The following is a 19,800-nucleotide window of genomic DNA, read 5'->3' on the forward strand; positions in this document are numbered from 1 at the left end:
TAAAACTGCATTGGAAATACACAGAACAAATAATTGAAAATATATTTGTGGCAACTCGCAGTGCTTGAATGGCCCGCACGACCACCTCTGGAAGCTTCACGCACGGGTGCACAGCAAATGATGACGTCACACGCTCCCTTCTCCATGTCCCCACAGCCAAAGTAAGGCTGTGGGGAATTTATTTAGTTTTTTTTACATATATGTGTTCAAGGAAAGGAATTAATCATTTTACAGATAAAAAAAAAAAATTGGGAATAATTGAATTTTGGCACACAGGGGGAATGTTCCAATAAACATGGAGCATCACAATGGTGAAGGACTGCACGTTATCTGTGCCACATGGTGGCGTTAATTCTTTCTGCATCTGCCATGGTACCTGCTGGGTCAGTGAAACCTTCTACCCTCCGAGTCCTGTGGGGGTTTGCTCTCCCCACATGGCTCTTGTTTGTGGCTTTTCCGATTAGATTAGAGATTCTCAGGCAGTTCCTGCTTTGCATGTTGGGCATTCTCAGTTGCAGTGGTCTAGGTTGTGTGCCCAGATGGATGCCCCAAAGCTTCCCCAGGTGATGTTTAGGGACCCGGGAATGGAGGTGTTAGTGAACTTCACCTTCGCTCCATCCACACCTCCTCTTCCTTCCTGTTCAAATGTAATTCACCTTTCTCTGTCCCCCCCTCCTCCCAATTCCTTTTGGCCCTAAATCATCTGAGAATTTCTGGGTCTGGTTAGGGTTTAGCTCAGAATGTGACTCGGCCAGCTTCGGGGGTTGCTCCTTCCGAATTGGGAGTGGAGGCAATTATGTCTGCTCATCCGGCCAAAGCACCTGGATTTTCCTTTCCGCTGAGCCCCCTCCATCCTTTGAAGCCTCTCCTTGAACTCCACTTTTCTGTCTGGGGCAGTGGGGGCAGATTTTGGCCCTCCCCCTTGGGGCTTTTTCTGCGGCTTCCATGGCTTGGGGGGAATTAGATGTGATATTTGGGTCCTTTTTGATTCTACACGTTTCCTGGTTCCTTCAGAGAAGCAGTGGCATATCTATGGAAAACAGAGCCTACGGCAAGCACTGAAATTGTGTACCTGTCCAATCTGACACTCATCTCATGGATAACTTTACCATAAAATCAGCTCAAAAATGCCAGTCAAGTTCATTAATACAGTGGCACCTTGATTTACGACTGCCCCTACTTATGATTTTTTTGAGTTACGACCCTAATTTCATTGAAAAATGAAGCTCAACTTACGATCTTTGCCTCGACTATCTACTTTGTTCATACATGTATGGGTCGACTGAGCACGTGGTTCTTGGTGGCATGGGCGACCCCGTATCAGTTTACCAGAGCCGCCCACTTAATGACGATCACACTTGTACACAACTTCATTGTTTTTGTGCTTTTTGGTTCTTTGAACATAAAAGTAATTATTATATATCACACCATGAGTCCCAAGAAAGTCAGTGGTAAGATTCAACTTAAGAAAACACACGTGAGGATGACCACAGGAAAAACAAGAGATCATTCGTAAATATGAAGATGGTGTGCAGGTTGAATATCTAGCTAGGCAGTACAACAAATCTATGTCAACGATATCCACCGTACTTGCTAAGAAAAAGGACATTATGAGTGCTAAAGTGGCAAAAGGTGTATCAACAGGTGTATGGAAAGGTTCTTAGTGAGTCAAACAAGCAGTGAACCACAACCAGGTCCTAGTGGTATGCATGCAAAATATACGAGAATGTGTACCACAGAGAAGTCATCACTGCTTATGTTATAATAGAAGGGGACTCCCCTTCCAAACAATAATGCCTCTCCTTCCCCCCTCCTCACTGTCTTCCATATGCCAACAAGAGTCCTCAGTAAAGATAAGATATACATACTGTACTGTATAGTAGCTAGTATTAGAAGTGCTATTCAGTATAAAATGTATTTTTTAAGTTATTATTTTTTGGGGTGTGTAACGGATTAATTCAATTTATATTATTTCGTATGGGAAAATTCGTTTCAACTTACGATTTTTCAACTTATGACCCATCTCTGGGAACGTATTAAATTCGTAAGTGGAGGTACCACTGTACTTTCATTGACAAATTACAACACTACATGAAAATTACAACTGTATCTTCGTTGCTTTCACTAATGCAAATGGATCCATGATGTAGTCAAATCCAGTTTTTTAGTTCCTTTTCTTTTTACACTTAGCAGAGCAAGATCAGAGTCTGCCTTGACCCATGGAGGCTCTCATATGCAAAAGTATTAGTTTTAATTTGCTGAGTGATTTCTCACAGCCGGCAATGGAAACTGCAGTGGTTAGCATTATCTGAGTTGCAATGCAAAGATTACGAAAGATGCTCTCATCTCCATACTGAACAATAAATTCAAGAAGCTCTTCAAGTCTTCATATTTTTACACTGGCCCAACTTCACAGTAACATTCTGCAATCCAAATTTTTTTTATATAGCTGCTGTCCATCAACATCAGAGCTGTACAATTTGCCCAATTTTACGCACTTCTTCTTTAAATCGTTATTGTCAGTGGCAGCACCGTAACTCATTATTATTATTATTATTATTATTATTATTATTATTATTATTATTATTATTACACAGAGAGTAATCACACTAACATGACTGCATCAATGACAAAATCTATAGGAGCAGTATGAGGGTTCTAACCTATGCGGTGGGTGTTCCCACGCACACGCTTCTAACAACTAGACCACGACATGGTAATAAGGATTGCAACCTGGAGTTCTTCTGAACACACGAGCCTCAGAAAATCCTTGTGTTCAAAAGAAATCCAGGTTGCAATCCTTATTACCTTATTACCTAGAAGCATGTGCGTGGGAGCACCCACCGCATAGGTTTGAACCCCTATCACTGCTCATACAGATTTCCTAATATTATTATTAATAAAAATATAATCAAAGACAGATCACACATCTGTCCTTGTAGTTAAATCATTTTTTATCTTCTGCTGGGTGCAAGGACACAAATATTTGGGTGATTGAAGGATTGAAGCAGAAAAAAAGCAAAGTAAAAAAAATAAAGCATCAAGTCTATCAGTATTAACTCACATTTAAAATACCTGAATTGATGTATAATCTGTCATGTAGAATTTTGTACAAAGAAAATGGCAGATGGAATGGAAACAAATGAACAAATTAAAGGCTATAAAACTGCTGGTGGAAACAAAGCCATCTCTGCATCAACCCCCATGAAAACTGGTGTAATACTGAGCAGATTGATAATGGCCATACAAGACTCACACACACTCATACCTACTGATGGGAAATCCACAACCATACAGTGAAGATTGCTTGGTATCCGTGAGAGTGTACCATGTTCTAGTGGAATGTCCAAGCCTTGTCGATCAAAGACGCAGGTGCTTCCCGCAACTACAAACATGAAAAAGAGAACCCACTGAAAGTCTTCTTATATTGAGAATGTTTATTTTCAGCCTTCTACAACATCCTGAAAAAAGCTTATGAATGGTATGAGATAACAAATAATAAATCTGTGATTTGCAATGAAAGGACACTCAAGTAGCAGAATGGTAGTAAATTCATAAAAAACAAAAGACCGTTGAATGTAATGAAACACCATTTTCTGGGTGAGCCCCGGAGGCTTCCTGAAGCTATCAAACTGACATGTGTCATATTAATTTGGTGTCATCAGTCCTTGGAGTTCGAGTGCCTACCAGGGGCCACAAGCCAGTACCTGGCCCCCTCAGAGAGGTGAAGGATCAATGGCCAAATGACCTCTCTATATGTAGAGTTTCTCATATCTGCCACCAACTGGGGAAGGCCCCCAGAAAGATAGGTGAACCCTTACAAACCTCTGATTAAAAGTGCACCCTAAGTCATAATAAAGGTCAAGAATGCACCCCACCCCCCGTAGAAAACAAGGAAACAAGCAACACGCCTTCCAACTAGCGCGCCCGCTCATTAGTGCCTCACCCACTAATGTTAGTGCATGATGAAAACTGCCGAGCGGAGGGAGGGAGGGGTGTCGGGGAGCTTCGGTGCTCACCCCAGAAAATGGGGTTTCATTACATTCAATGCTGGTTTTCTGAGGAAAGCCCTGTCAGCTCCCTGAAGCTAACTACCCACAGATAAGTAAAAACAGGAAGGCAGCAGCACTGCATGTCTCACCACAAAGACGAGACAACTGGCCTGCGAGAGACGTCACAAGGCAACACAAGGCTGCAGAAGTCCCGGGACGTTAACAAGATATCTGGCGGCCATGACCCTGTTCGATTTCCAAAACCCCCTCCGCCCGAATATCGACCCAAGACATATTACCATAGACAGCAGCAAGAGCTACATACTTGACAAGAGGTCATAGATTTAAACTAACGAAACAAAGCTGCCGGAAAAATATACGAAAATTCACTTTTGTAAACAGAGTGGTAGACGGTTGAAACAAGTTAAGTGAGAAGGTGGTGGAGGCCAAAACCGTCAGTAATTTCAAAGCATTATATGACAAAGAGTGCTGGGGAGACGGGACACCACAAGCGTAGCTCTCATCCTGTAACTACACTTAGGTAATTACACTTCGGTAATTACATCCAGACATAATGGGCACGAGGGTAGAGCGCAGGCTGGCTAGACTTGATAACCTTGCAGACAACCTGTGAGACACGAGCCCTGGAACAGGGAACCAGGGAAACCGGGTCCACCCAGAGCACATCTACTGTCGCTGAACCAGTAGCTTGCAGGTAGCGACAAAGCCGCAACTGGACACAAAACATGATGCACCCCTGGCCTAACCAACCAAGCATCAACATCTTGGTCCAAAGACCAAGATGGCTCAGGTGGTGTATGAGCAGGCCGGAGGTGAAAAACTGCATGAGTGAGCTTGTTGAATGGAGCAGAAGTGACATCCACCCCAAATGCAAGCTGGAGCAGCATAACCAGCAGTGGATGATAAGAAACAGCATAAGATGCCGGTCCTGAAAGAGCCAAGAAAGAAAAAGCAAAACAAATGGAACAGACACCGACAAAATCCTACGAAGGGAAAGGAAATGATGGAAAGACCACTAAGAGACTCTATACTGTCGCTGAAAGGAATACCGCAGATGGGACACCATCAACGAAGTGATCTGATCACCCTAGAAATGTTGATACACCCGTGTAAAAAAAAAAAAAAAAAAAAGACATGAAGCACAAAAGAGTAAGTCAAACCAGCGAAGTACCTCACTGGCCTGACCTTCTGAAAGAAGTGGAGCCATGGAAAACTCCAAGGTTCGGACACCATACAAGTAGTATCTGAAACCAAGGCTGGGCCGGCCACCATCCGGAGAACCAGGAGAACCACTCTCCAACAATAAGATTTGAGCCATGCCAGAACCCGAAGTAACAGCTGAACAGGGAGATGAAAGTACAGGAACCCTCGCCTCAACCAGTCCTGCCAGAAAGCATCCACCGCAAACGCCTCGCAGTAGAGGAACGGCGTCACATATATGGGAAGGTACCTGGACCAAGCCGACACGAAGAGGTCCACTTCCGGGGCCCCCGAACGTCCAACAAAGCCAAAGGAAGGAGGCAGTGTTGACCATCCACTCTGTGGCAAGAGGAATGAAGTGAGACAGGCTGTCCGCTAGAATATTGGACACCTCCTGAATGTAAACAGTGTGAAGACCTAAATCCAGAGACCTCAGCATCAGATATACCCAAAGCGACCAGCCCCAAAGAGCCACAGACCGCTGAGCCCCTTCCCCCCCCCCCCCAACCCATTGAGACAATGAACCACAGGAGAGCAGAGCAGTCTGAATGGAGCCAAATTACCGAGCCCCAAGGCAACTGAATCCGCCACAGTGCCCACCACACAGCCGCAAACTCTCGCTCCGTGGTGCGAGCCCAATTTCCCTGGCTGGCCTGGTGAGCACTAGTCACAAAACCCCAGCTAAAAGACAAGGCATCCGTTAACACATCAAGCAAGGGAAGGGGAAGGCACAAAGGCACCGAACCACAAAAATCCAAAGAGGAAGCTAGAGATGCAGCAACCAATGTAAGAACCCCAGAAGTTGAACCCAGCAATTGCAAGAGCAGCAAAATAGGCTGCCCGAAGATACCAGAACAGCCTACGAAGCCAGACCCTGCCCAGTGGGAAAACCAGCAAGGCAGAGTTCAGGCTCCCACACAGCTGCTTGAGCAACTGCTGAGTGACTCAAGTCCCAATAAAAAACAGCAGACGACATGACTGCAGCTGGAGCAAAGCCACAGGAGGAAGAGAAATGGAACTAGTCCAAGAATCCCACACGAGGTCCAGCCAAATCCAAACCTGAGATGGAACCAGATGGGACTTCCTCAAATTCACCAGGAACCCGAACCTGGCAAGCTGGGAACAAAACACGTCGCTGGCGAGCAGACATGCAGACTGGCTGGGAACCCAAACCAACCAGTCATCAACGTAGGCCATAACCTGAACCCCTAGCAGACGAAGACTGGCCACCACGACCCGGGTTAAATGTGTAAACATGGGAGGTGCCAGATTCAAGTAGAATAGAAAGCAATGAAAACAGCAAACCTGATGCCCGACCACAAAACCTAGCCAATCCCTGAACCCCAGTTGAAGAGGAATGTGTCAATATTGCCCTTGAGGTCCAAGGATATCATCTAAGTGCCCAGCTCGAGAAAAAGCCAGACAAAGTAGTCATCCGAAAGGAGGGGCAAGGAATCCAACAGTTAAGACGGGACAAGTCCAGAGTGAACTGCAGATCCACACAGTCCTGTTTTGGAACCTGAAACAAGCGGGAAACCCACTTGAGGGACATAGTCGTTTTGACCACGCCAAAACGAACCCACTCCAAGATGACCTGACAGAGACGGGGAAGAAGCCTGCCCCACCATCCCCGAACCTCCAACCAGAGGAGGAGCCGCCCAGCACCATCAAAGGCCGGATGAGATGATGTGAAAAGCCCACAAATCATGGAACCAAGCATGGGCAAAGAGGGCGAGGTCCACCCTCAAAGCGAGGAGGGCCCCCCTAAAGGGAGCATATCCCTTGCACGCTCAGGGAAGGTAGCCCTGACCGTGCAAGAGCAGTACGAAAAATGCACAGCGAAGAGAACCCTGAGCTCATGTATCTATAAGTACACTAAACTCTAGTCATCCCCCCACCCCGGAGCACCAACAGATCAGAAACAGGGCGGAAACTGGTAGAAGCCCCCGACAAAAACTGAGTAACACAGTCCTCCAGAAATAACAGGGGACAGAACGGAGACAAAAACTGTAAAGCCAGGGTCCAAACAAAATCCAAGAGGCAAAAAAACATATAAAGTTCTTCCTGGAGGATCGGCGCAAACCGCTGCAACAAGACAGCTGACACCTCGGCAGCCGAAACCAGAACTCCTGCCGAAGGCCCTCCAGTCAAAGCCTCCACATCCTCCGAAAAACCAATCCAAGGACAGCTCGAGAAGATCGAAGAAGCACAAGGCCGAAGTCAAATGACCCCGAGTTCGATGGTCAACAGCTACCAAGGCAGCTGAAAGAGAGGAGATTTGAGCATGTAACTGTTCCAGTTACATGCCACATCATGGAAAAGTGCAGGGGAGAAGAGGCATAGACTGAGAAACTCCAATGAGTCCTCCTAGAACACCTGCATCTTTCTTTCTGGGTGTCTTTCCTTGGATGGTGGCAAAGATGATAAACTTTAAATGTAGAGTGTTTATAGGCCATCACTCCCTGCGCCTCTCTCTAGAGGGGACCAGGTTCTGGCTCGTGGTCCCCAGTAGGCCAATAGAACTCTGCGACTGATGATGCCTAGTAGTATGGCACTAAATCAGTGTGATAGCTTTGGGGGGCCAACAAGGCATCCCTCAGAAAATTAATATTAGAGTATTAAATTCTATAAACAATGATTTTACATGATTTTGACCTTTAACACTAATTATGATTATTGATGTTTTACATTAATTCAATTAGTTTATATTATTTTGTCTTGTATTTTCAATAGCTGTACAAACCAGTTATGTGATATAAAAATAATTTGAAAGTTTGCTCTGAATGGTGTGGCATGTTCAAAAGTTTGAATGTCAGAATAATGTTTCCTCTAATTCTGATTTTAATACTTTACAGTTGTACACAGTATATTTAGACTTGGAAATGTCAGTATCTTGTATTAATTACCATATATTTGTGATAATTAATACAGGATATCCCAATATTGGAAATTCAGTTATGACAGCTGTGGAAATAAGTCTCATGGTAGCATAAGGGGTGTAAGAACAGATTCAAGGATCCTGTTTTAATGGCCACTCTTTTAGAGAGCAGTGGCCATCTTTGTCTCGGCTTGACTTGTGATTTTTAAGGATCAGGAAAAGGGAGGGAAGTTGGGTAAAATCTACAGCACTTCTGCATCACTCTTATTACATACACTTACTAATCAACAGCAGCAGCCTACACCTTACAAACCAGTAAAAACTAAGCTATCATTTGGGATAGTGACTACTTTGCAAAATACTACCTCTTGCTTGCATTCTTTAATCTCGCCCAGCTTTTCATTCAAGCCCTTCATGTGTGTACTGTTATTAATTATTCAACGCTAACTTTCTCTATTTTATGACAGGCATTGATCTTGGCACAACATAAGCAATGATATGCCTTACCATTATTCTCGGAATCTGATTCAGTCCCCTTTTGCATCCCTAATAGGGAGCCCCTCTTGGTACGAACACTGGATGATCTCGTCACATGTTTTCTAGGAGTGTTTTCTTCATCCTCATCTTCCTCTTCCTCCTCTTCCTTATCACTTTCAGTTGAGGCTGGTGTAGACTTAGTCTGAGACTTTCTACGCACTATTTGTTGAATGACTGGTTTATCAGATAAGGATTTAGCTGATGCTGAAGAGTCAGAAGAGCTGTCACTATCACTTCCTGAAATTCATTATTTTAAAGTACAAATGAACACCATAAGTATTGCTACATTCTGTATGAATAAATATTATTACATATTATACATATATACAGTATATACTTCAAGACCAAGCAGAAGGAAGAGTGATAATTATTAATTAATTATATTATTATTAGAATTATTATAATAATAATTGTTATCTTGAGGTTATCTTCAGATGATTTCGGGGCTTTTTAGTGTTCCAGTGGCCCGGTCCTCGACCAGGCCTCCACCCCCAGGAAACAGCCCATGACAGCTGACTAACACCCAGGTACCTATTTTACTGCTAGGTAACAGGGGCATAGGGTGAAAGAAACTCTGCCCATTGTTTCTCGCTGGCACCCGGGACCACAGGATCACAAGTCCAGTGTGCTGTCTTCTTGGCCGACCGGCTGTTGTATGTAATAATTATCACTCTTCTTTCTGCTTGGTCTTGAAGGAAGCCGGCCTCGGGTGAAAGAGGGCTGTGATGATCTCTGTCTGGAACCCGTAGGTGCGGGACTGGGATGTCCACTTCCTGGGGCTCGTGCGGCCCAGGCTTTGCTTCCCCAGGAGCCTGGGGCTCCTGGGGCTCAGAACGACCCCAGGAGGCTGGGGTCGTTCTTGCCCTTTATGGGGTGGTTCTTCTCTGGCCCCGACCACGGTGGTCTCCGGGTTTGGAGTCCCTGTGCCTTCTTTCACCAACTTCGAGATCAACTCCAGAGCTTACAGTTTCTGCAACAGCTATGGAACCAATCGTATTAGTGTTTGCCTTTCCATTGGAGACTTTCAGTGCAGTGGAGAGGGGGAACCTGCTGCTTGGGTAACAGCTTCTCCTCCATATCAACCTACTCTGTCTTTGCGCCCTGGAGAGGCCACTCCAGACTGACAACTAGAACGCAACTCCATAGTCTCCTGAGACTGAGGCGTGCCACATGGCACAGAACTGAGACAAAAAGCAGGAGCCAGAGGCACAAGACTACTCAAGAATCGCATCAGCCAAGAACTGGTGGTTGGATCCCCCTCCCCCTCCCAGGGAGGGAAGATTGCACAGACAGTGGTGTGACAATGTGATGATGTCATGCTCGTTTGCTAATTTTCAGTTTGGAGAGTTCTTTCCACTCATTCAGCTTTCGGTAGCAATAGTTTCACCAGAATATGGGTTTGTTTTGGAGCGCCTACCTTTCTGGGTTCCAGACCCAGTCAATGGCAGACACAGACTCCCAACCACATGGGGGTTTCTATAGGGCATTGCTCCTCGCGCCTCCCTGAGGAGCCCAGGTTCTGGCTCATGATCCCCGGTAGGCAAGAATGCCATGCACATTGACTGATGCCAGAAAATTATACATATACATTCAGCCTGGATAGCTCCGGGGAGCCAACGGGGCTCCTCCCCAGAAAATTCTGCCATATCAGTACAGTCAGGGTAGTGAGAGTTTACAAGCATAATTCTTAATTATTTCTTTTATTTTCAACCAGACACCTACCTCGACAATATTTTCACCATTCAAGTATTCACTTTCATTACCATTTAATTTTGTTTAACACAGTTAACATGAGCTCTACCATCTTGAGGTTATCTTGAGATGATTTCGGGGCTTAGTGTCCCCGTGGCCCGGTCCTCGACCAAGCCTCCATTCCCAGGAAGCAGCCCGTAACAACTGTCTAACTCCCAGGTACCTATTTACTGCTAGGTAACAGGGGAATCAGGGGTGAAAGAGACATTTTGCCCATTTGTCTCCGCCTCCACCGGGGATTGAACCCAAAACCTTAGGACTACGAATCCAAAGCGCTGTCCACCCAGCTGTCAAGCGCCCTGACAGCTGTCCACCATCTATTAATATTAAAACACTTTCTATTTCTTTTTATCAAAATTCTGGGACTTTTTATGGATTCATGATATTTGAGTGCTTCACAAAGAGAAAATAAAGGTAATGAGTGATGAGCACTGATGGTGGCCACATTCATATGCCAGAAATTTTTTTATTTTGTAAATGTAAATTAATAAATACTCTCCGTACCTGAGGATGCTGTGGAAGAATTTGTTGACGATTCTGAAGACTTCTCCGATACTTTTTCATTAACTTTACTAGCTCCTTTCCGCTGCTGAGCACTAGATTTCTGGACTGCCGAGGTTTTAGGTTGTGCCTTTGGCTGCGGTTTGGGCTGAAGCTTGGGCTGTGACTTAGGTTGTGGTCCCTTTTTACTCACTGGCCTCTTGGTCTCGCTCTCAGAATCAGTGCTGTTGTCTGGGGAGAAAATGGACTTCTTCTTTGAGGATTTGTCCGTGGATGATGCACCTCCACTCCCTGCCACATTAAGATCACTATGAGCAAAGGAGTTCCCTACATAAATACTTCTCACAATATACAATCAGCATTCTGAGATGAACAGATTTTAATACACTATTAACTGAAAAATTATAAATTTCAGTAGCATAAAATTCTAGCATTAACCACTGTGATGTGCAGTGTTTATTGGGACATTTTCCCTGTGCACCAAAAATCAAGTGTTTGTAAACAAAATTTTGATCTTTGTAAAATTATAAATTCCCTTCCCCTGACCATGTACATGTAGAAAACCCAGCGTTGAATGTAATGAAACACCATTTTCTGGGCGAGTCCTGGAGGCTCCCTGGAGCTATCCAGGATGATATGGATGGTTACCTTGAGGTGCTTCCGGGGCTTAGCGTCCCCGCCGCCCGGTCGTCAACCAGGCCTCCTCGTTGCTGGACTGATCAACCAGGCTGTTGGACGCGGCTGCTCGCAGCCTGACGTATGAGTCACAGCCTGGTTGATCAGGTATCCTTTGGAGGTGCTTATCCAGTTCTCTCTTGAACACTGTGAGGGGTTTGCCAGTTATGCCCCTTATGTGTAGCGGAATCGTGTTGAACAGTCTCGGGCCTCTGATGTTGATAGAGTTCTCTCTCAGAGTACCTGTTGCACCTCTGCTTTTCAACGGGCGTATTCTGCACATCCTGCCATGTCTTCTGGTCTCATGTGATGTTATTTCTGTGTGCAGGTTTGGGACCAGCCCCTCTAATATTTTCCACGTGTAAATTATTATGTACCTCTCCCGCCTGCGCTCAAGGGAGTACAGATTTAGGCTCTTTAGTCGGTCCCAATAGTTTAGATGTTTTACCGAGTGGATTCTAGCAGTAAAGGATCTCTACATGCTCTCCAGGTCAGCAATTTCTCCAGCTTTGAAAGGGGATGTCATTGTGCAGCAGTACTCCACTCTAGAGAGCACAATCGCTTTGAAAAGTATCATCATCGGTATAGCATCTCTAGTGTGAAAAGTTCTTGTTATCCAACCTGTCATTTTTCTTGCAGTTGTGATGGCTACTTTATTGTGTTCTTTAAAGGTAAGGTCTTCCGACATGAGTACACCCAGATCCTTTACATTTTCGTTCTATGTTATGATTTGCCTGAGTTTTGTACGTGGTTTTCGTTTTTATATTTTCATTTTTTCCATAGCGCATGAGCTGGATATCCCTAACTTTGGCATCAGTCGATGTGGGTGGAGTTCTAGGCCTATCAGGGACCACGGCCAGAACCTGGCCCCATCAGAGAGGCACGAGCAGCAATGGCCTATAGAAATGAACATGTGATTTTGGAGCATTTTATATCTGCCATCGACCGGGACAGGCACCCAGAAATGTAAACACCTTAAAACAAACCTCTATTCTGGTGAAACCAACGAAAAAACCAAACATGTGGACAGAACTCCCCCTATTGAAAACGAACAAACGAGCATGACGTCATACGAACCGCGCCGCATGTCTGTGCAGCTCCCCCCTCTCGGGAAGGGGAGAAGGGGGAGCCCTAGACCCCTGCGCCGGCAATCCACACTGCAGTTCTGAGGCTGGATATCAAAATACGTGAAAAACCCCCGACTGGAGGGAGGGAGGGTTGCCAGGGAGCCTCCAGCGGGACTCACCCAGAAAATGGCGTTTCATTACATTTAACCCTGGTTTTCTGGGGGAAGCACTATCAGATCCCTGGAGTCTAACTACCCAAAGACAAGGAAAAACAGGGAATATGGCTCCCCGGAGTTATTTCACCAAAGACAACATAAAGAAGGGACTTACTCGGGAGGCAGTTGGTGCTCCACACCTCAACTCGAAGTTGAGACAGGCTGCAGCTGCCGATCTAAAGCGACACAGGCCTGACTAGGCCCAGGAACATTTATGAGGTAGTGTAACACCCATGCCCCCCACCCCCCCCCTAGAGTTCACACCCAGGGAAGCCTTCTCCAAGAGGTCAGCCCAGATGATCTCTGGATTATCTTGTATGTTGATTAAAAATTCCCGGGTTATTCTTAGTCAGCTAGTTTCAAGTATGTAATATTTCATGATACTCTTATCAAACATTGTAATGGAATTAGACTCCCCAGATTCTTATGTGTAAACATCCATGGATCTCCTCCTTTTAGCCAGGTCAGAGGTCAGTCACACACTTAATTAATAATTCCTCTCTTGAAGAGTGTATGGTGAATGTCACAAAAACTTAATGGAAAAATTTCGTAAGTGTTTGTGCACATGTGGCCCGTCCTCTTGCATCTTTGGTGTAGGTAGCAACAGCAAATATCCCCCTCCCCCTTTTGGGGTGTATATATGGTTCTGTAGAGAAGGTAGCGGGAGAGAGTGCCAGTCACCAGGGTCCAGAGTGGGTCTGTGAAGAACATCACACAGTCCGGGAGAGAGAGTGAATCCACCGGGTGGAGAGACAGGGGTCTTAAGGTAAAGTGTGATCTCTGAGGGTTTTGTTCCATGTCTAAATTTCTTAACTATTGGCCAGTGTTAGAGTAGGATTTATAGTGGTGAATAGCATAATTTGTTCTCGATAAACTCATGTTAAACTTTCCGTCTGTGTCAACTGTTGGATCCTCTTAACCTCTGGATAGAGTTTGCTAACAACTGTCCCATAATTAATGACAGTTAAAGAAAAAAAAAGGGCTCTCCAAGTCAAGCAATGTTTCTTGCCTCGTTGCTTGATATAGTTAAGGGACAAGGCAGATGGTGGCAGCGTAGTTAATCCTGTGTAGCATTTCCTTTTTGGGTACCTTTGGTTCCGGTGTAACCATCATATGTCAGCTCATATTACGTTAAATATAAATACTGTACAGTGTTCAATAACAGTGTTACCAAGTGCTATCGGCAGGAAGTGTTACTCAGTATATCTATTAGTATTCCTCAAGCTACTCTCTACTCCCACTTACTCTCTCCTTCGGCTCCTTCCTACCCCTCCTCAGGATCCCCCCGTCTCCTCCTTCCTCCTCCTCTCCTCGTCCCACCTTCACCCTTCCCATGCGCCCCTTGTTTTCTGTTGCCCCACAGATGAGTTCTCCCTCCTCGTCCACATTTTCTAAATCTTTCCACCTCCCCTCTCTTCTCCTTTTATTCCTCCCTCCCTTCCTTCTGCTTCACTTCGCACCATCAAATACAGTCTAGAACACAATAATATTTAGTGTACTGTATGGTGGTATTATAAATGAGTAGTAGTGTTACAATATTAGTGTTTTATTATTAGTGTTACAAATACTGGTGTTACAGTAGCGTGCAGCCAGGACCCCTGTTCGAAGCTGCCGAAGTCAGCACCCAAGACGAAGACCCAGCACTCAACGCCTCCACATCCTTCTCAAGCCAGGCAGAAGACAGCTCGAGAAGGGAAAAGAAATGTAAGACTGAAGCCAAATGCCCACGAGCACGCAAATCCTCCGCAACCAACGATGCCGAAAGAGAAGGAACCTGCACATGAAGCCGTAAAAGGCCAACATCCTGAGAAAGCACGGGGGCGAACAAGCACGCATTAAGGTGCTCAAACTCGCCCCCCAGGTAAACCTGCAAAACTGTAGAAGTTTCTCGCCAATCAAGCATGCTGGTCCAACAGAACCCATGCCACGCCCCCAACGAAAAGAATGGGCAGTCTGCCAGCCAGGAAGACTTCGGAACCTCCAAACGCACCCAAAATCGGGAAGAAGAACCGAACTCAAAAGAGGACGGATCCATCACAGAGGCATAAACTGGGTCTCGCAAGAGGTATGCAGCAAGAGTCTCCTGAACCTCCTTCGCGGAGATACGAGAAGTAGAAAACTTCTGGAAAGACTGGGGCCGAGGTACCCAAAGGGGCCCATAACCGAACCCGGGGAGGAGCTGAACCCAAATCATACTCAAACAGAGAAAAGGTGGTAGGAAAACCCCTCCTCCTGCAACAATAAGCCCCGCGAGAAAGGCAAAAGCACCCAAGCGGGGTCAAAGGGGGGCCCAAGGCCTCCCAGGTCATCTCCTCCCCAGGCCCGAGATTTCCCAAATCGGGACCCAGGGCAGAGCCGTCCTCCAAACCCTCTACCCCTGAAGAAAAGGCAGAGTCCAGCGGAAAGGCAGACAAGAAAGGAGGCCTGCTGATGGGACCCTTACGCCTCGGCAGGAGGAAATGGCTCGAATGCCTCTGTCTCTGACCCGAATGGGGCAGCCCCCGAAGCCACCGGAGTCTCATTACCAACTGCTAAATTCGAAACCCTCAGACATTTGGGAGCCGGACATAGGGGGGGAGGTGGAGGATGAACAAGGAAAGGACCAGGGAGCGCGGACGAAACCAAAGTCGAAGTGACTAACGCCCCCAGGTCCAGGTTCCTAAAACCAAAGCGGGGCAGCCGTGGGGCATCCGGGTGGGAAACCAACCTAGCGCGTTGCAGTAACCTAAACCTAACATGCAACGAGGATGCTGCCTGTATCCTAATAGCAACATCATCAGAATAAAACTGGAGCACAAGCAGAGAACACGACTCGCAAGACTCCGGGTCAAAGGTGTCATTGACCCAACAGGCAGCATAACGGAGGCAAAACAGATGATTGTCACCCTGAAACAAGAGCACACAGCAACCTTCAAACCCGCACAAGGCAGGCTGGAACTCGGGAGACTCATCCATGGGGTCCATGGGGTCCACCGAGCCCCGACCTGGTTTTCCAGGGCCCATAGGGTAACAACTACGGGAAGTCCGGGCAAGGTGTTGCTAACCAGTTAAACACCCAAACTAACAAGGGGTAGATGACAACACTGAAAACTTTGCGACATGTACAAGCACGGGGGCCTAGCATTGGGCCATCAAAATAGTATCAGAGGAACTATTGTCCCAGTAGGCAGACCCCCACCAGGAAAACAAAAACAAAAACAAAAAAGAAAAACCCAGCAAGAGTATACCATCCCCAGAGGCAACAGGAACTGGTCGCCGCCTAGGTGGCAGGTCGCACAACACCTTGACGCCCTAACCAGCACAACACCACTCCCTACCCAAGGCCAAACAAGGGGCCCCAGGCCCCAGATGGCCCAAGGGCGAGGTAAATGCTGAGCAGCAAGAACCCCTATGGGAGTGGATCCCCAAACGCCCCAGAGGAGATAACCGTGACACGCAGGGGCAGTACTTACAGGGCGCTTCGGGAGGGAAGCCCTAAGCGCATGCAGCCCTGGCACTGATGAGGTACTCCTGGGCACCACACAACACAACAAGAAGGCAGAGCATGCCACACAGGCAAATACCGCCCAGGAATTTGAGGCCAGAGAAGCGTCTGTCCCGATTGACATTAGCTTACAAACTGGAGTGCTAGGCAGCTGGCATGGCGAGGTCCGGGGTCCCCCTCCTTCCCCCTCTCGGGGAGGGGAGGGCTGTGCGGCAGTAAAGTGTGATGTTTGCTTGTTTGCTCTTTTCCTTGGGATTGTAGGGAGTTTCTAACTCTCTGTTCGTTTTTTTTTTTTTTAGTTTCTTGCCATGTGGGGTTTGTTTTGTTATGCCTACCTTTCTGGGTGCCTAACCCTAGTCGATGACAGATAAGGAAAACCCCCAACCACAGGGGGGTTTTCCAGGGCAGTTGCTCCCTGAAACCTCTCTGAAGGGGCCAGGTTCCAGCTCTGGTCCCTGATAGGTCTGAACTCCATAGCTAATGTCCTGGTCTAATATAAGCTCCAGGGAGCCATAGGGGCTCCCCACAGAAAATATATGTAAATATATTTGTGGCAACTCGCGAGTCTTGAATGGCCAGCGCGATTGCCTCTGGGAGCTTCACACATGGGCGCACAGCCTGGTTGATACCTGGTTGATGGGGTTCTGGGAGTTCTTCTACTCCCCAAGCCCGGCCCGAGGCAAGGCTTGACTTGTGAGAGTTTGGTCCACTAGGCTGTTGCTTGGAGCGGTCCGCAGGCCCACATACCCACCACAGCCCGGTTGGTCCGGCACTCCTTGGAGGAATAAATCTAGTGTCCTCTTGAAGATGTCCACGGAGCCCTTGATGACATCACATTGCACTTTCTCCATGTCCCCAGAGCCAAAGTAGGGTGTTTTTTGGTATTTTTTTTTTACATGTACATGTTCTGGGAAGGGCTTTTAACAGTTTACAACGATTTTTTTTACGGGAGCACTTTATTTTCGGCACACGATCAGAATGTCACAATAAATGTGGCACATCACTGAGGTTAATCTCCACTTCAGTCAACCCAACACTATAAAAATATAACACTGTTGAATATTTGCCATAAAATTGTCTATTTTTTACCCTAGATTTTCTTGATGGCAACTCACTTTTACAGACTTAACAGGTTATCCGTTCAGTCTTGGTTGTAAGAGGTCTAGAAAGCACATGGCTCTGTGCATTATAGACTACTTTGCTCTGTATAAATAAATGTATACAAATTATATAAAAATATAACTTACAGTACAAACACAATGGCCTACCTAGAGATTTCTTGCTTTGTGCTGACTTCTTCTGTTGTACAACAGCACCACTCCCTTTCTGTTGTTGTGTTTTACTTGGAGGCTTCTGTGTAGCCGCTTGCTGAGGTCGTGCAGCTGGCTTTGGGCCAGTCTTTCTTTGAGTGCTTGAAGTTGGGGCTGTGCTTTTAGGTATAGTTGTGGCTGACGTTTTTGGACCACGTTTGCTTGGAGCAGCAGCAGTCTCTGGTTCAGATTCAGATGACCCCCTAATAATATCCAGTGATTAGTTACTCAATAAATCAAATATTTATTTAAAATAATAAATATCAGTATAATATATTATGGATGGTTCATGAAAGACTTGAATTTGTGCCTCATCATCAGTATATTATATTATTCTATTTTTATCCTTAACCATCCCATTAATTTTCCTGCCTTTCTTCCATTCTTTATTAAACAGCATAAAATATTTTGTCTGATATTTAACAATTTATTTTACCTTTATGGGAATTCATTCATTGCCTGCATCCATTTTCCTTATGTACTACATCTCACATACCTTACACTCTAATGAATCAAACTTGTTACTTGGAATAATACTTTTAACCAAAACCATAAAACCAGCGTTGAATGTAATGAAACACCATTTTCTGGGTGAGTCCCCGAGGCTTCCCGGAGTTATCCAGGCTGATATGGATATCCCTAACTTTGGCATCAGTCGATGTAGGTGGAGTTCTAGGCCTACCGGAGACCACGAGCCAGAACCTGGCCCCCCTCAGAGAGGCACGGTGAGCAATGACCCATAGAATGCACATGAGATTTTGGTGTTATCTGCCATCGACCAGGACAGACACCCAGAAAGGTAAGTGCCACAAAAGAAACCCCTATTCTGGTTAAAAATAACAAAAATAGATAAACTAGTGAACAGAACTCTCCAATTGAAAACAAGCAAACAAGCGTGACATCACACAAGGTGCGCTGCATGTCTGCATAGCTCCCCACTCCCCGGGAGGAGGAAGAGGAAGTCCCAGACCCCTACACCGGCGATCCACACCTTCAGTTCCAAGGCTAGATATCAAAATACGCCAAAAAAAATGCCGATCAGAGAGAGGGAGGGTTGCCGGGGAGCCTCCGGGACTCACCCAGAAAATGGTGTTTCATTATATTCAACGCTGGTTTTCTGGAGGGAACTCCTACGGCTTCCCGGAGCTACTTCACCAAAGACAAAATAAAGAAGGGGACGTACCCAGGAGGCAGTCAGTGCTCCACACCTCAACTCAAAGTCGAGACAGGATGCAGCCACCGACCCAATGCCCGAATGTCAGCCCAGGCCATATTACCAAAGACGGCAGCAAGAGCAGCAAACTTACGAACATCAAGGGCACGGGGAGAAACCGCAGGCTGGCAAGACTTAATAACCCTGTGGACGACCTAAGAGACCCGTACCCCGCGAACAGGGAAGAAGTGAAACTGGATCAACCCAAAGCGCGTCCCCAGACACAGAAGCTGTGGCATTTGTGTAATTACACTTAGGTAATTACACAAATAACGACAGAGGGCAGCAACCAGACAACACAAAATGCACCCCTGGCCCGACCAACCAGGCAGCAACAACCCAAGAACCCCTCCAGAACGCAGCAGACCAATTCCTTGCTAGAAAAGAACAAGATGGCTGTAAACGAACAAGAAAGAGAAAAACAAACCTGAACTGAAGGGGCTACAACCAACCGAGGCAAAGACAGAACGAGAGCACACCGGTCAAAGACCAGGACGGCGCAGGCGGCACATGAGCATGCCGGAGGCAAACAACGCCCAAGAAAGCCTGTGCAACTGAGCAGAAGGAATAGCAAAACCAAAAGCAAACCGCAGAGGCTCTACCAGCGCTGCATGAGACAAGGCGACAGTCTGAAACCTCCACGAGAGAAGGACAAGACTACGTCAACAAAAACAGCAGGATACCTACGAAAAGACAAAAAAAAGGAAGGACCACCAGCAAAACCCCCATATCACCACCGAGACGAAGCACGCAGGTGGGGCACCATGAGTACAGCCACCTGACCACCAAAGATGGTGAGAGACTCGAGTGAAAAGCACCAGACTGGAAGACTCGAGAAGAAGACCAAACCAGCCCCAATATGGACCGGACTAATAATGAGAAGAGGCGGAGTCGGGGGAAAACCCCTGGGATCTGACACTGAGCAAGCATCGATTGAATCCAAGGCTTGCAAGGA

The 19,800-nt window shown here is 46.3% G+C and overlaps 1 protein-coding gene across 3 annotated transcripts in view; it reads right to left on the reverse strand.

Moving 5' to 3' along the window:
- The window catches only part of chm (lysine acetyltransferase chameau), a 147,221-nt gene that overhangs the window by 72,529 nt on the left and 54,892 nt on the right, over positions 1–19,800 (reverse strand). For 2 of the 3 annotated variants that reach the window (XM_045753836.2, XM_045753834.2), the window contains 4 exons: positions 17,591–17,835; positions 10,885–11,172; positions 8,599–8,865; positions 3,269–3,385 (listed from right to left, as the gene is read on the reverse strand). In XM_045753836.2, the coding sequence (XP_045609792.1) occupies positions 3,269–3,385; positions 8,599–8,865; positions 10,885–11,172; positions 17,591–17,835 (917 nt within the window). The remainder of the gene's footprint in view (positions 1–3,268; positions 3,386–8,598; positions 8,866–10,884; positions 11,173–17,590; positions 17,836–19,800) is intronic. The other variant, XM_045753835.2, reaches the window with a different exon arrangement.

The sequence above is a fragment of the Procambarus clarkii genome, chromosome 33 (assembly GCF_040958095.1).
Source record: "Procambarus clarkii isolate CNS0578487 chromosome 33, FALCON_Pclarkii_2.0, whole genome shotgun sequence".
Lineage (NCBI taxonomy): Eukaryota > Metazoa > Arthropoda > Malacostraca > Decapoda > Cambaridae > Procambarus > Procambarus clarkii.